The sequence below is a fragment of the Nilaparvata lugens genome, chromosome 6 (assembly GCF_014356525.2).
Source record: "Nilaparvata lugens isolate BPH chromosome 6, ASM1435652v1, whole genome shotgun sequence".
In the NCBI taxonomy this organism is placed as follows: domain Eukaryota; kingdom Metazoa; phylum Arthropoda; class Insecta; order Hemiptera; family Delphacidae; genus Nilaparvata; species Nilaparvata lugens.
Window position 1 is genome coordinate 64,868,642 of NC_052509.1, and position 14,803 is coordinate 64,883,444.

General features: G+C 32.3%; 1 protein-coding gene across 1 annotated transcript; it reads right to left on the minus strand.

Moving 5' to 3' along the window:
- Positions 1–9,827: 9,827 nt before the first annotated feature.
- Positions 9,828–13,437, minus strand: LOC111050749 (ninjurin-1-like). Its single transcript, XM_022337102.2, has 2 exons — positions 12,744–13,437; positions 9,828–10,459 (listed from the first exon to the last, which is right to left on the minus strand). Exons 1-2 carry the CDS (start codon positions 13,026–13,028, stop codon positions 10,259–10,261), a joined length of 486 nt encoding a protein of 161 aa, XP_022192794.2. The 5' UTR covers positions 13,029–13,437; the 3' UTR covers positions 9,828–10,258.
- Positions 13,438–14,803: the final 1,366 nt, after the last annotated feature.

A 14,803-nucleotide genomic window follows, 5' to 3' on the forward strand; every position in this document is an offset into this window, starting at 1 on the left:
ATAACGTGGGAACGTAACGCAGTTTCTTGAAGTGTCACCTTGCACAAAAGCCGGTTAAATTTCAATCGTGATAATTTATGAGAACCAATAAGAGAAGGCTTTTTTGAAAAGACGGTTTCTCTGTGTCTTTGTGTCGGTTGCACAAAAGCCGGTTAAATTTTAATCGTAAGCCTCTTTTCAATGAGCCTTCTCTGATTGGTTCTCGTGGAATTAATCACGATTAAAACTTAACCGGCTTTTGTGCAACCGGCATTGAGATAGTAATTACTATAGTAGCCAACGTATGCAACGTAAAATAGCCATCAAAATCTGTTCTATTTCTCGAAAAGTTAAAATTATTGGCATCTTGTCCAATATTTCAGTAATTCAGTTCAAAAATTTTGATTTTTTTTTTAATTTCCAGGTGGTAAAGGTGGTGGTGGAGGAGGAGGTGAGGATGTAAGTATTGAAATTAAAATACTGATGCATTTTAATTTTTTGAGAATATTTTCCAAGTTTCCAAGTATATTTGACGCCGATGAAGCAAATTTTGTCTTGTAGTCTCTTCAAAATTATTATGAAGAAAATTCTATTATGACTTGAATAACCAACCAACCACTCATCATTTCAGATAATATGATGATTATCACACATTGTAGACTATATAGGAGATATTATATTATTGATATAATATTGAATTTAAGTTTGAATTCATTTGCATTGAGTCATTTAAAAATGAGTACTTATCACGTTCCTGAAATGGAACTATTTGGTTAAACATGAAATGGAACATAAACGACCACCTTATCTTTTGGTTTGTGAACAAGTAGGCTATGTAGAAAATGAAAATAAGTTACTCTTTGTAAGGCGGAGTTGAGACTTCAAAGTCCTCTCTGTAACACTAACTTTATTGACTATATTCGTAGGCCTACTATAGCTTAAGGCTGTGCAAAGGCTAAAAACAAACTTTCTACTCGTGATATTTTTCCAAGTTTTTCGATTTATCATTAAGATATCAAAATGAAAAAGTTTTCTCAGGGAAACATTTTTTTCCGATCATTACTTTTTGAGATATGAGCGCCTGAAGTTTGAATTTTTGGGACAGAACATTTCAAATTCGGTAAGAGATAATCGGTATTGTTGATCTAGTAAAACAAAAATTTTCTGAAAATATCAATTTTTGAAAAAGTTATTTAATTAACTAAAAATAACTCAACTAAAAGTTATTTTTAGTAAATTGAATTATCAAATTATCAATTAGTAAATTGAAGTAAACTATCTTATAAAGTTTTCTCTATTTAGAAATTATCTTCAATTCATTCATATTCATTTTATTCTCAGAAAGTGTACAAATACATCCTGAATACTCTCCTGTAATATATGGAACCAGTTCGTAATATGGAACAAATTAATTAATTACTTACTAACTGTGGAACAATTAATTAATTCATGACTTTCTATGATTTCCAACCTTATTCATTGCATCTATTATTTATTTCGTTTTTATTAATTCTTTTACAGAAAAAAGCCGGAGGTGGTGGAAAAGGGGGAGATAAAGGTGGCAAAGGAGGTGAAAAGGGAGGGGAAAAAGCAGCGGGTGGAAAGAAAGGTGAGAAAAACTATTAATGAAAAAAAACTATAGAATTATGACGTCGTAATAGTGTCTTCATGTGGTTTTGTGAACGAATTTCATGCACATTTGTGAAACACGCAGATTGTGTGAGCTTGAAAAGCTGGCAAGCAAGCATTTCAAGTAACATTTTCGAGATTATGTTTGCGTACCAGGCAAACAGAATGATGAAGGAGATTGAGAAGCTTGCTTGGACTCGAGCAAAGCTCAAACACAGCATGTTTCGGGCAGATTCTACCAGGCGAGCAAATAGTTCAGGAAGATTACTTACCGTACTGAGCAGTATGCTCATCGCCGAAGCAGCCTGATACAAAACTTCATGTGCAACGCCCTTCAGCGTTCTAGTTCTGTATCAAATATTCCGTTGTTTTCTACTTGATAAAAATGATATTTATGAAAAAGCATTTAAGTTTGATGAAAATTTCATTTTTCCCTGATTCAACGTTAAGGAGAGAAGAAGACCTGATTATATCAGCTTGAAAATATAGGAATCTCTGCCAGTTAGTTTATTGAGATTGATTATTTAATAGAAGGTTTTGTTAAGATGGATTAATTTTGAGAGAAATAGATTGTTGATAAATATTTAACGCACGAGCTAGATTACTACCTCCGTAAACAAAGCCGTAGTACATTCGTGTGATGTTAGCACAGGTAGGGCTCCTACAAAGTTAGTAGACAGAAGGTTGGTCACTCATCTGTAGTATTTTCGTTGAAATGCAATTGGAGTGGGGGAACTGCAGCCGTGACGTAGGCTGTAGTACAGAGTAGGCAGAAAATCGCATTCTTGAAAATCATATGGTGTCGTATAGTCAAATTATATAACACAAACATTTTCTGACATGCAAGCTTTCTGTTTCTGCTCTACAATAATTATTAAAACATTTGAATAATACAAGCATTTTGCCATATAAAAGCAAAAACCCCACCTCCTAACCTTCCCTTTCAAACTCTTAAGGTTTCTTCATCTTCTAGGTCGTGTTTATATTTTGTAGTTTGGCTATACATCAGCTTGTGATTTCGGGGATGAGATATTTGATTCTCGTAGAACATGTGCTCGATACCAGCATGTGTTCAGTGCATTTACAATGAATGAAATTCATCGGATTTATCGGGATCGGTTTATTGCGATGCATTGGTTTATCAAGATTTTTTAAGGGATAATCTGAAATTATAATAGTATAACATTGTCTACTAACGCTTTTCCAGCTTATTAACTTTTTCGTGTCACGTTTTTAGATTCATGAAAAACTTTCAACTTCATTTTATTCATAAAAGTTGAATGAACTTGAAATATTTAACAACATCATTAGAATCGGTGATTCATTCGCTATAAGTATGGAGAATTTTAAAGTTCTAGGTCAATCTTGAGGAGATTAAGCGAAAATATATTTTAAGATACAGTGAATAAACTGTATGCTCAGTGTGGTTACTCTGGAACATTTTTACTACACGTGACGTCACGCTGGCGTTCCCCCCACCACCTTGAATCATACACCTGTGAGTGATCAACCTTTTGTCTACTAACGTTGGGGCTCCTAAACCAACAAAAACACTACCGTAGTTGATATAGATCAGCTGAAATCAACGAATTTTTACTTTCCTTGCCCTATTACCAGGTAAGGAAAGTATTGCTTTCCGAAAAAAATTAAGGTACCCCAATTTCTAAATTTCTATACGTTTCAAGGTCCCCTGAGTCCAAAAAAGTGATTTTTGGTTATTGGTCTGTATGTGTGTGTGTGTGTGTGTGTGTGTGTGTGTGTGTGTGTGTGTGTATGAGTGTATGTGCGTCTGTGTACACAATATCTCATCTCCCAATTAACGGAATGACTTGAAATTTGGAACTTAAGGTCCTTTCACTATAAGGATCCGACACGAATAATTTCGATCAAATGCAATTCAAGATGGCGGCTAAATTGGCGAAAATGTTGTCAAAAACAGGGGTTTTCGCGATTTTCTCGAAAACGGCTCCAACGATTTTGATCAAATACACATCTAAAATAGCCATTGATAAGCTCTATCAACTGCCGCAAGTCCCATATCTATAAAAATTTCAGGAGCTCCGCCTCATCCATGTAAAGTTTGATTTTAGATTCCCAATTATCAGGCTTCAGATACAATTTAAACGAAAAAATTCAAATGGAAAAGATTGAGCATGAAAATCTCTACAGTTAATGTCCAGTAACATTTTCAGCTAAAATTCAAAATAAGCTCGAAATTCGAGAAAATGTGATTATTCAATTGCAAACTGTTGGCAACTGTTGATTCTATTAAATCATTTAGTATGAAGAGATAGCAGACCTCGTGTGTCTCCAGCGTTATTGTCCTGTTACCAGCTGGCTCAGATCTTTGAATAGTAGACTCTTATGCGCGTGAACACTAGCGTTAGGTAATCAATTTTCATAAACATTCCTTTCTACATTCATCCTTTCATCCTTTCATTCATTCCTTTCTACACTACATTCCTTTCCTTTCGGCAAGGAAAGTAGTGTGAGTGCGCCACACCAGATTTTATTATTTTGTTCTCAACTAATAAAAATCTGGTGTGGCGCACTCTCACAACTTTCCTGGCCGTTATGAAAATTAGTGATCAATATACGCTAGTGTTCACGCGCATCTCAAGTCTACTTTTATGAACAAAGATCTAAGCCAGCTGGTGACAGGGCAATAACGCTGGAGACATACGAGGTCTACTATCTCTTCATAGTGAATCATTTATTCCCAAATTTCAAGTCAATTGGGAGATGAGATACAGAGATGTTCACAGACATACACACACACATACAGACCAATACCCAAAAACCACTTTTTTGGACTCAGGGGACTTTGAAACGTATAGAAATTTAGAAATTGGGGTACCTTATTTTTTTCGGAAAGCAATATTTGGGAACAGAATAGTTTTGGGCTATGCCTGTTGTTCTATCCCGATCATATTCATATGATTTGTAATTATATCAACGAATGAATAAATAAATAAATACTTTCCTTACCTATGGTAATACGGCAAGGAAAGTAAAAACACTACGTGATATAGATCAGTTGAAATCGACGAATTTTTACGCATTTTTCAGGAGCCCTACCTGTGCTGACGTCGACGTCACACGAGTACACTACGGCTTTGTTTACGGAGGAAGGAAGTGGCTAAATGTATAATTTTGAAATGCATTGTTAATAAGTTTTTAACGCACGAGCTAGATGTAAGGCCCTTTGGAAGCGCCACCATCAAAATTTGATAGCATTGCTCACTACAGCCACCACTTGACTCATCACTCCAGTTTACTAATTAACTCATGATCAGTTGAAGAATGGACGTGAAAGAAGCAGGACTATTGGCATATGTTGGATAATATAATAAATAATGCCCAAGAAAAGTGGTTATATAACTTACCAAATTCATTTTCTGTGAGGTTATATTTTTCAATGAAAAGATTTACCAGCTCTCTCCAAGAATTTTTCTTCACATCTCGGTCTGCATATTATTTTGAAAACATGTCCCATATAGCTGGTCTGCTTTCAACTTCAAGAATGAACCTTTCTGTATCAATTTGTTCACTATTCATTACGATGACTTCAACAGACAAGTATAGTGAGCTCGATTTGAATTGAAACTGAACTGGATATGATTTTCTGGTGGCTCTAGTGTGCAGATGACAGATAATACTCAATGGTATGACGTGGTGGCGCGACAGTCTGGTGGCGACACAAAATCGGCTGCTCGAGCCACCACATTCCTGGAAGCTTGGCTGGTGGCCGGTGGCTCTAGTGTGCAGTGACAGACAGTGGCGGTTCTAGGCCTAGGCTGGGTAGGCGGCCGCCTACCCAGTTTTTATGAGATTTTTTTTTAATTTTTCATGTGAACCTAAAAATGTTAAATAAAAAAATAAATTTTGGAAGTATATTTAAATGTTTATAGTCATGAGTTATATTTTAGATGATTCAACAGAAAATTGTTTTTATTCTATTCTATTACTATGCCACATTTGCAGTGCGTGAACGCAGGGCTTTCTATGCTTAGAACGGGGAAAACATACCTCAGGTCTACAATGACAACACAACGTCTAACTAATCTTTCAATTTTAATATAGTGAAAGGCTGATTAAGAACCCTGAAAAAATCTTAGAGGCGTTCAGCAATGTTGGGCAAAGAAGACTACAGTTGTAAATATAAGATGTATCACTCTATGTTCTAAATAATGTTAAAGTGTAATAAACCGTTGATTTCATGAATACTAAAATGTGTATTTATTTCAGAAATTTCCTTCGATATTCCAAATAAATAGCCTATCAAATTGAAATATTATTTGAAAGAATGATTAAAACAGCAAAATTATGGTTGGCCTATTAGCAAAATAGTGTCGAATTGAACAATTAAATATGAGTATTAACAATTTTTATATTTATTAATACATCTTCATTTAATACCTATATGCTTTGACGTCTTTTTTACATGAATTACTTAAGTAGCCCTACCCTAGGTCTATGAATAGACCTACAGTATGATAAGTTTTGCCTACCCAGTTTTTTATGTCTAGAACCGCCACTGGTGACAGATAAAAGACAATGCTACCACGTGGTGGCGCTTCCGTGGAAGCGCTTCCATGGTGGCCCAGTGTGCAAAGGGCCTAAATTGAGACACGAGCGCAGCGAGTGTCTAAATACCTCACGAGTGTCTTAAATGTCAAACAAACAACTTTTGCCAACCAGGCAAAGATTTAAATGATTTTTTTTCTCAATTTCAGGAGGAAAGAAGTGATTGATGGCTCGAACAGGGTCGGGTTATCCTGCCAATCTGTCATTGATGTTGATTGATGTCGTGCTTGATGCCTTGTGTGGCATGCCCTCTTGACACCAAGAATTAGTGTTGTGAGATGTTGATTAATGTGGCTACCTGCTTAGATTCTACAAAAACTCTTCATTTTGTTGTTGGATTCACTTGATGTGTATGATAGGCTTCCTCTTCCATGACTATTGACTTTTACTACTTTTGTACGATGGAATGATTGATTTTGTTACCTGGATACAGTCACCTCAGACTTAAAACCTATAGTATAATTTTTTAAGTTTTGACCAATTGAAATTTGTTAGTACCATAATATAGTTACCTTAATTTATATTGTAAAGTTGCCATATTCACAAAGATTATTTGTCCTGAAAATTTAAAAACTGTTATTTAAAGTATAAGCATAGAGAAACCATAGCATAAGTAGATATCCCATGGTATAGGACTTTATGTCACAACATTTACTGTTATCTCAAGCCGATAGTCCACGTGTAGTTCTTTCCCGTGAAACTGTGTGACACTGGTAGTCTCTTATATTGTCACCCCAACAAAACAGTAAAAATCGACAGTAATCGGCTTGAGTTAACAGTAAAAGTTGTGACATAAACGCCCTATGCTATGGTTTCTCTATGTTATAAGCTTATTAGAAGTGGTCAAGTTTCAGAAACATAGAATAGAACAAAAATAATTTATTCAAATCTATAAATCCATATTTTCTCACCGTCTTCTTGATAAAACAATATTTTATATTTGAATACAAAAAGTAACTTAATTATTCAAAAACTGTTTGCTCATTAAAAGCATTTAAAACAGGGATAGAAAATATTGTAAACTAACTTACTATGAGAATATAATTACCTATTTCTCTAGCAATCATAAAATTGTGAGATAGTTGAAATGTTCACCCGTAATGATATAAGCACAATACAAGAACAAAGCTCATTTTCAAACGATTTTGGGACATGTTACAAGTGATTGTTTTTTCATAATTTTCACTGATATATTATTATCAGTATTATTATTATTATGCGACAGGAGAATTATCACCAATGATTATCTATTGAATTTTAATTCATGTACTATAATGTATATTGTATAATAAAATTGTTCAAATCATGGAAACAAAGCAAGTACTGTATGTCATTCACAATGAATTTCAAACTTACTCAAACAGTAAAACAGATTGACTGAAATCACATAGCAGTATTAAGCATTTGAAAAATATTCTGAGAGTCAAAAGTGTTGTATGGTCCAATTTTGAACTATTTTTTTCGATTCAGAACATTTTAATCCAAAAATATATTTTTTATATAATTGTTACAGTAATGAATTTATTTATTCTACTACTGTTTATCGCTTAACTTTTTGCAAATAATACACCATCATAATAAGGTGGAAATCTTCTCTCACTCCGATTAAAAGCTGAAGAGTTTGAATAAGTACAGTAGTAGGTGATGATATTTTGAAAATACACAAATCAACAATAAATATTAATACCAAGTACCTAGTTTGTTCATTTTAAGGATTTCACCAATATTGTAATATTTTTAATCTTGAGCTACCTAAAAAACAAGCAATGAGCTCAACAAAAGTAATAATTGGTTTTTGTGATTGTTCTTAATGAATTCTACCGGTTTCCGTAAAAAATAACAAAAGGAACTTCAAATTGAATAATTATTCGAAAATACGAAACTTTCTGATGATATGTAGGAGAAAATTTTTACTATCGTATTTCATATAGCTTTAAAGTGAAAAAACACTCACATTCTTTGATGTGGTGACTTCCGTTTCGTGCTGGTATTGCACATTTTCAAGCCAAACAGTGACTGAAGTGTTTTTCAATTTTAACAAATTTTGGACGTACTTCTTTCTGAAAGTCACTTTTACAAGTACCTAGTTGTACAGTCTTATAGACAAAAAATGACGAAGCAGGGCAATGAAATTATAATAGTTTAGAAATGAAAATAAGATTCTTCAAATCGCACAGCATATCGTATTAGAAAATATTATGCATATCATGTATAGCGAGGATGGATTGACCTTCACAATATATACAATACCTTTCACAATAAATTAATACATATCATTATATATGTATATGTATAACCTATATGGTTATAGGTGATTTTTGAATACAATCCTTTGTAAAGGAATATCACATACATAATAATTTATCAAGTATTTGATAATTTAATCCATTTAATCAAAAATGTATTACTCGTCAATGTTTGTTCTTTCACAAAATAGAGGTATTTTAACAGTATCGCCGTAACATTTAGGGCTACATCCTGTTTTTCCAATAATTTTAGCCAACAGTTTAATCAATGAATGTAATCAAACTTAACAGGGTTGTCTGCAATCATACAGTAATCATTAAAGAATTATATTGGTGTATTATATTTTATTATATTGGAGTTGATTATTATTATTACTCATCATCTCCTTGTATGAGGACTGGTATACAGATCCGTGAATTTGAGAAGTATTTTTGTAAATGAACAGTTCAACTGATTTTTGAAACCAGAATCACTAAAACTCGATATTGAAGTGAACTTTGTATAATTTTTAGAATTACATTATTTGTAACATATTTTGTTAGCCATATCAAAGATAACAATCGCTTCACATCCTATATAAGAATCAATAACTCTCAGTTTTTTCACAACTTATGAAAGTAGTTTCTTTAACGTTTATAAATTTCATTTCTAATCAAAATATTTCTTATGTTGACTGTCTACACTTTGTATCAAATGAGTAAAACTCATCATGCCCGGTTGCACAAAATCACTTTAAATATGAATAATGCTATTGAATCCCATGAGAACCAATCAGAGAGGGCTTTTCTAAGAAGAAGGCTTCTCTGATTGGCTCTCGAAGTATTTAATCCCGGTTAATATTTAACAGGCATTTGGGCAACCGGGCCTCAGTGTTGAATGTTGAATGATTTGATGTATGTGACTTTTGTGAAATAATGTGTATAAATAAATGTTGTGTTTGTAAAATTTGTTGTTATTTCCATTGAACATTGAATATATTGTCGATAAAAGATCTATATATATATACTCATGTAGGAATTTGGTGACATCATTGGATAGCGTCAGATTTGAACCCTTCTGTCTCTATAGAAAAGCTTAAAGTGTTCATTGTATCTGGAGTTTTTGTAGAAATGTATATGCTACTGAGGGAGAAATATAAAACTGTGGAATTGATCATTTATCTGAGAAGGTGGTTATAGACTGGTTCAGCAGAAACAAATTCTGTAACATGTTTCAATATTCTTCAAGATGGTTGATAAACTAAATAGTAGTATTACATTACCAAACCGTATACTTATTTAGACATACAGAATAGACTATAATTATTTAGGCATAAAATGATGAGCGTTTTGATTTTTCAATTTTCAACAATTGTGAGCTGAATCTGTTTTCTGTGAAGGGAACAATCACCACCAAATACTCATTTAAATTAACATAAAATTCATTGGATGTCTAATTTTCAGTTAAGAGAAATGATTGTTCACTGCTTAATTAATAGTGACAGGAAGAGCTGTAAGATATTTTAGTAGGCTACGTTGACTCTTTTAAGAAAATATATATAGGCCTATATAATGAGAGGTTTACTCATTATCCAATCTTTTATATTATGGAAAATATGAATTTATCTATATAGTAGTGGCAGTAACTGGTTGGGCTACAGAGGTATCAGCAGTATTACCAATAGTAATGGATGCAATGAACACATTTTTTATTAGAAATGGGAATTTATCTATTTAGAAGTGGCAGTAACTGGTTGGGCTACCGGGGGATCAGCAGTATTACCAATGCTAAAATATGATTGTAATGAACACATTTTTTATGGAAAATGGGAATTTATCTATTTAGAAGTGGCAGTAGCTGGTTGGGCTACGGGGGGATCAGCAGTATTACCAATGCTGAAAGATGCAATGAACACATTTATGACGGTGACAAGAAAAACTCCCACAATAACGTAGTTTCCCATGCGAATTCCATGCTCGTGTTGGTGATGTTTCAAGTCGAATCTCCTTTTGAATATCAATACCACACCAACTGCAACCTGGAATGAGAATAATTCTGCTATTAGATGAAATTCCATTTTTTTATTGTTAAACTGTATCAAATTACTTCTCTCAATATACATATAGGTGCTGTTGAAAATAGAAAGAAAATAAAAATCTCAGTACCCTTTTTGAATTATTAAATCAACATTGATGCCATTTTCAATTTCAGTTTGATCTTTCACTTGAAAATTACATCAATGTTGAAACATGTTGTGATTAAATAATTCAAAAAGTGTACTGAGATTTTTATTTTTCTTTCTATTTTTATTACAAGCCCTATACAGAAAAGAGATAAAGGTGCTGTTAAGCTCAACTCACACCTACGCGACTCATGTCGAGAAGAGACTGTGACTCTAGTCCCTTCTCGACGCAGCATGTGTTTCCAAATGGTGACACTCAGACCAGTCAATTAATTCTAGTCTCCGCGACGTCACCATTTGAAAACACATCGAGCTGCATCGAGAAGAGACAAGAGTCGCAGTCTCTTCTCGACCTGAGTCGCGTAAGTGTGAGTTGAGCCTAAATGTTTGTTAGAAATTAATTTACTATGGTATTTTTTAAATGACCTATAACCAGTACGGTACCCTTTTTGAGTACGGTAGCCCTATAAGATATATAAAAAAGCGATGATAAATATATTTTTGGATAGATTGGTGTTTATTCTGAATTATAAAATGAAAATTTTTCCGTAAAACCATAAATTTGTAAAGTAATAATAATACAGTAAAAATACAGATATAATAATAATACAACATATCAGAATTTATATTTTTAATTATAAAATGAAAATTTCTCCATAGAACCATTAATTAGTAGAGTAATAATATAATACAGTAAGAATACAGATATAATAATAAAATATATCAGTGTCTTGGGTGGAGTCGAATAATCTTTCACAGTTAGACGAACTTATGTTGGAGTAGAGCTCAGAAAAATAATTTCATAGATTATACAAACAATTAATTAGGTACCATATTCACATAAAACTGATTGGTGATTGAAGAAGATACATTGGTATCACAGCAGTTTCCACCGCGACGTCACCATTTGAAAACACATCGAGCTGCATCGAGAAGAGACAAGAGTCGCAGTCTCTTCTCGACCTGAGTCGCGTAAGTGTGAGTTGAGCCTAAATGTTTGTTAGAAATTAATTTACTATGGTATTTTTTAAATGACCTATAACCAGTACGGTACCCTTTTTGAGTACGGTAGCCCTATAAGATATATAAAAAAGCGATGATAAATATATTTTTGGATAGATTGGTGTTTATTCTGAATTTTGAAAATGGAAATTTTTCCATGAAACCATCAATTTGTAAAGTAATAATAATACAGTAAAAATACAGATATAATAATAATACAACATATCAGAATTTATATTTTTAATTATAAAATGAAAATTTCTCCATAGAACCATTAATTAGTAGAGTAATAATATAATACAGTAAGAATACAGATATAATAATAAAATATATCAGTGTCTTGGGTGGAGTCGAATAATCTTTCACAGTTAGACGAACTTATGTTGGAGTAGAGCTCAGAAAAATAATTTCATAGATTATACAAACAATTAATTAGGTACCATATTCACATAAAACTGATTGGTGATTGAAGAAGATACATTGGTATCACAGCAGTTTCCACCACGACGTCTACTTTTAATCACAGCGTTATGAATTAAGATGATACTAAATGAAAAATTCAATGAAATAAATGTAGGAAGAGTACCCCAAAGCTTTAGGTGGATTAAGATAGCACCTAATTTTTTTTCTTTTGAATATTTTAATTTTTTCAAACCAATAAATTGATAATGAATATAGTACAAAAATAATTCCTTCTTTCAAGCCACATATATATGCAATAAAGTCAAGCTCAAATCTGGAAGATTCTATATTGAAGCAATTCCTATTAACAGTGTAAAATAATTGAATAATTTATAATAATATAGAAATAATTCATTCGTTGAAAAAACAATTCACTTATACAGTACTTCATAAAATTCTCTAAAGAATGACTATTTTTCTATTTATAGAATCTATAGAGTTTATATTATAGAATTTCTATTTTTCGAACGGTAGGCCACTAATAAGAAACCCTTGATTATTATTACCGATATATCTTGAATGGTGCTTTTATCACTGATAGATAGATAATTACCACTTCTACTATATTCTCTCCTTGACCGTGGATTAAACAGCAGTTAATAAATCAGTGGATCGAAAAAATTGATCAATATCAAGCTAAACTAAGGCGAATGAGAAAAAATATTATATATCCTACCTGAATGATTAAACTCAACCAGATTAGAACCATGACTGTCCAAAATGTGAAATCTCGATTTTTGTAGAACTGGATCATAAACTTCATTTGATTAGCGTTGGCAGTTATAAGTGCCAGGTCCATCATTCCTTGAGCAACAGTCTTTTTAGCAGCATAGGTGTTTTTTCGCTTCAGTATTACCACTTCATCTTCAACGAATTCCTCCTCTTGAGTTTCCATTACAATATCTTCCTTTCTATCCAAATCCGTTTCACTCTTTGCTTTCTCAACCATTTCTATTGACATCTTTGAAGTGAAAAATTAACAAAAACTGCAGCAAACACAATATTCTATGTAGACTTCGCTGTATTTAATAGTCTTACAGTAGAATAATGTAAACCGTATGTGTTTATGATAGATACTAAAATTTTCGTACTCCACTAATAGTTGAAACTTTTGAACTGATATCAAATTAAATACTATAGAGAGATTATTTTTTTAACAATTCCGTACGGTACGACTTTCATATCAATGGGGAAAATATTGTGGTCGATCGTATCCGCCTAAAAGATAATAAACCATTGACTGTAAACATTCCTATTACTATCAGAAGGTCTGTTATGTCCTTCAAATAATGATTCCACAATGAAGCTCCCGTGAAGAAAGGATTTGATTTTCATTAACCTATTTATTTTCCTGTAATGATATGACATTTTACATGAGAAACAGACTTACTTGCATAATTGAAAACAAAAAGTGAGAGTGATTTTATCAGAGAAAATCGATCATTAATGACATAATTTTTTTTTTAACATCTTTATTGCCCATAAAAACAAATACAAAATAAAAAACTTACAAAAGAAATATTCTAGATTATAATATTATGCTATTTTACAAATAAATTAAAATTACATGGCACCACCCAGCAAGGGCAAAACCCTGACCGCTGAGTGATAGTATCAGCTGTTTAGACAATATAAAAAGTTAATTAGTTAACTAAAACTATATGATTAGTTATTCATTTCCATGAAAAAATGTACTAAGTTACCTAAAACAAATTAAAATATTGTAGGATAATAACTTTAAAAAATTATTAGTAAATGTATTACTATCGTTTTTTTAATATAACTTTATAAAGCCACACCAAAGATTGTGAGTGTTTTTCACTTATTTATTTATTTACAATAAATACTTTAAAGTTTTATTAAAATACGATAGTAATAATAATAGTGAAAACAAGATGGATAACCAACAACGAGTAAATTTATATTTTCTTAATGAAGCAATAGGTACTCTTTTCACTGCTACTATATAATAGTAGCATCCATAGTCATCCATTTAAAAATGACTGCAAAACAAATGAGTAGCCCAGTTTCAAAACTCGTTATCTCCATTTTTTTCAATTTCGAGTTAAGACCGCCATTTTGTTCTCTGGGTTCATATACAACTATTTCCACTTGTTAAATGCTACAGAACACGTTAAAAAGGTATGAAAATGGCCGTCAAAGATTGGATACTGCTGCATAACTCGTCATGTGTACCCCACGTACTGCTGCAAAATCCGTTATAGTTACTAAAAGAATACTGCAACAGAACTCGTTATGTCCCTATGGAATAGAATGTATATTGAATTCCTTACTGCTGCAAACCACGTTATGTTTTTCAATGTATTCAGTTGTAATAATATTCTAATAAAAAAGCATATTTTGTATAGTTTCTATTATAATTTGACCACTATTAAATTTTTACACTTGAAGAGATTTTAAGTTGACTTTAGACTTTATTTGGTGAATCATGAAATTTATCTGACAATCAATATTTTCATTTGCATCTCAATACGGACTTCCTATGTGCTTAGTCATGCAGCATTTATTATTCCGAAAACATTTTCTTCTCAATCAATTGGTAGTGATATCTATCAGTAAAGTGTTGAATTAGAAAAAAAGATAGGTCAAATCAGTGTTTCAAAGATGAATTTATTTTTTGATAGTTGTTGATTGTCAATAGATGGTCCGGGAAGTATGTGATGTACATGAATTACACAGAATTCCATATTCTTTCCATCTTCCATTTTAGGATCA

Coding starts and splice junctions, on each gene's coding strand:
- LOC111050749 (XM_022337102.2), bottom strand. CDS start 13,028: ATGTCAATAGAAATGGTTGAGAAAGCAAAGAGTGAAACGGATTTGGAT. Junction 10,460..12,743: donor GGTTGAGTTTAATCATTCAG/GTAGGATATATA, acceptor TTCTCATTCCAG/GTTGCAGTTGGTGTGGTATT.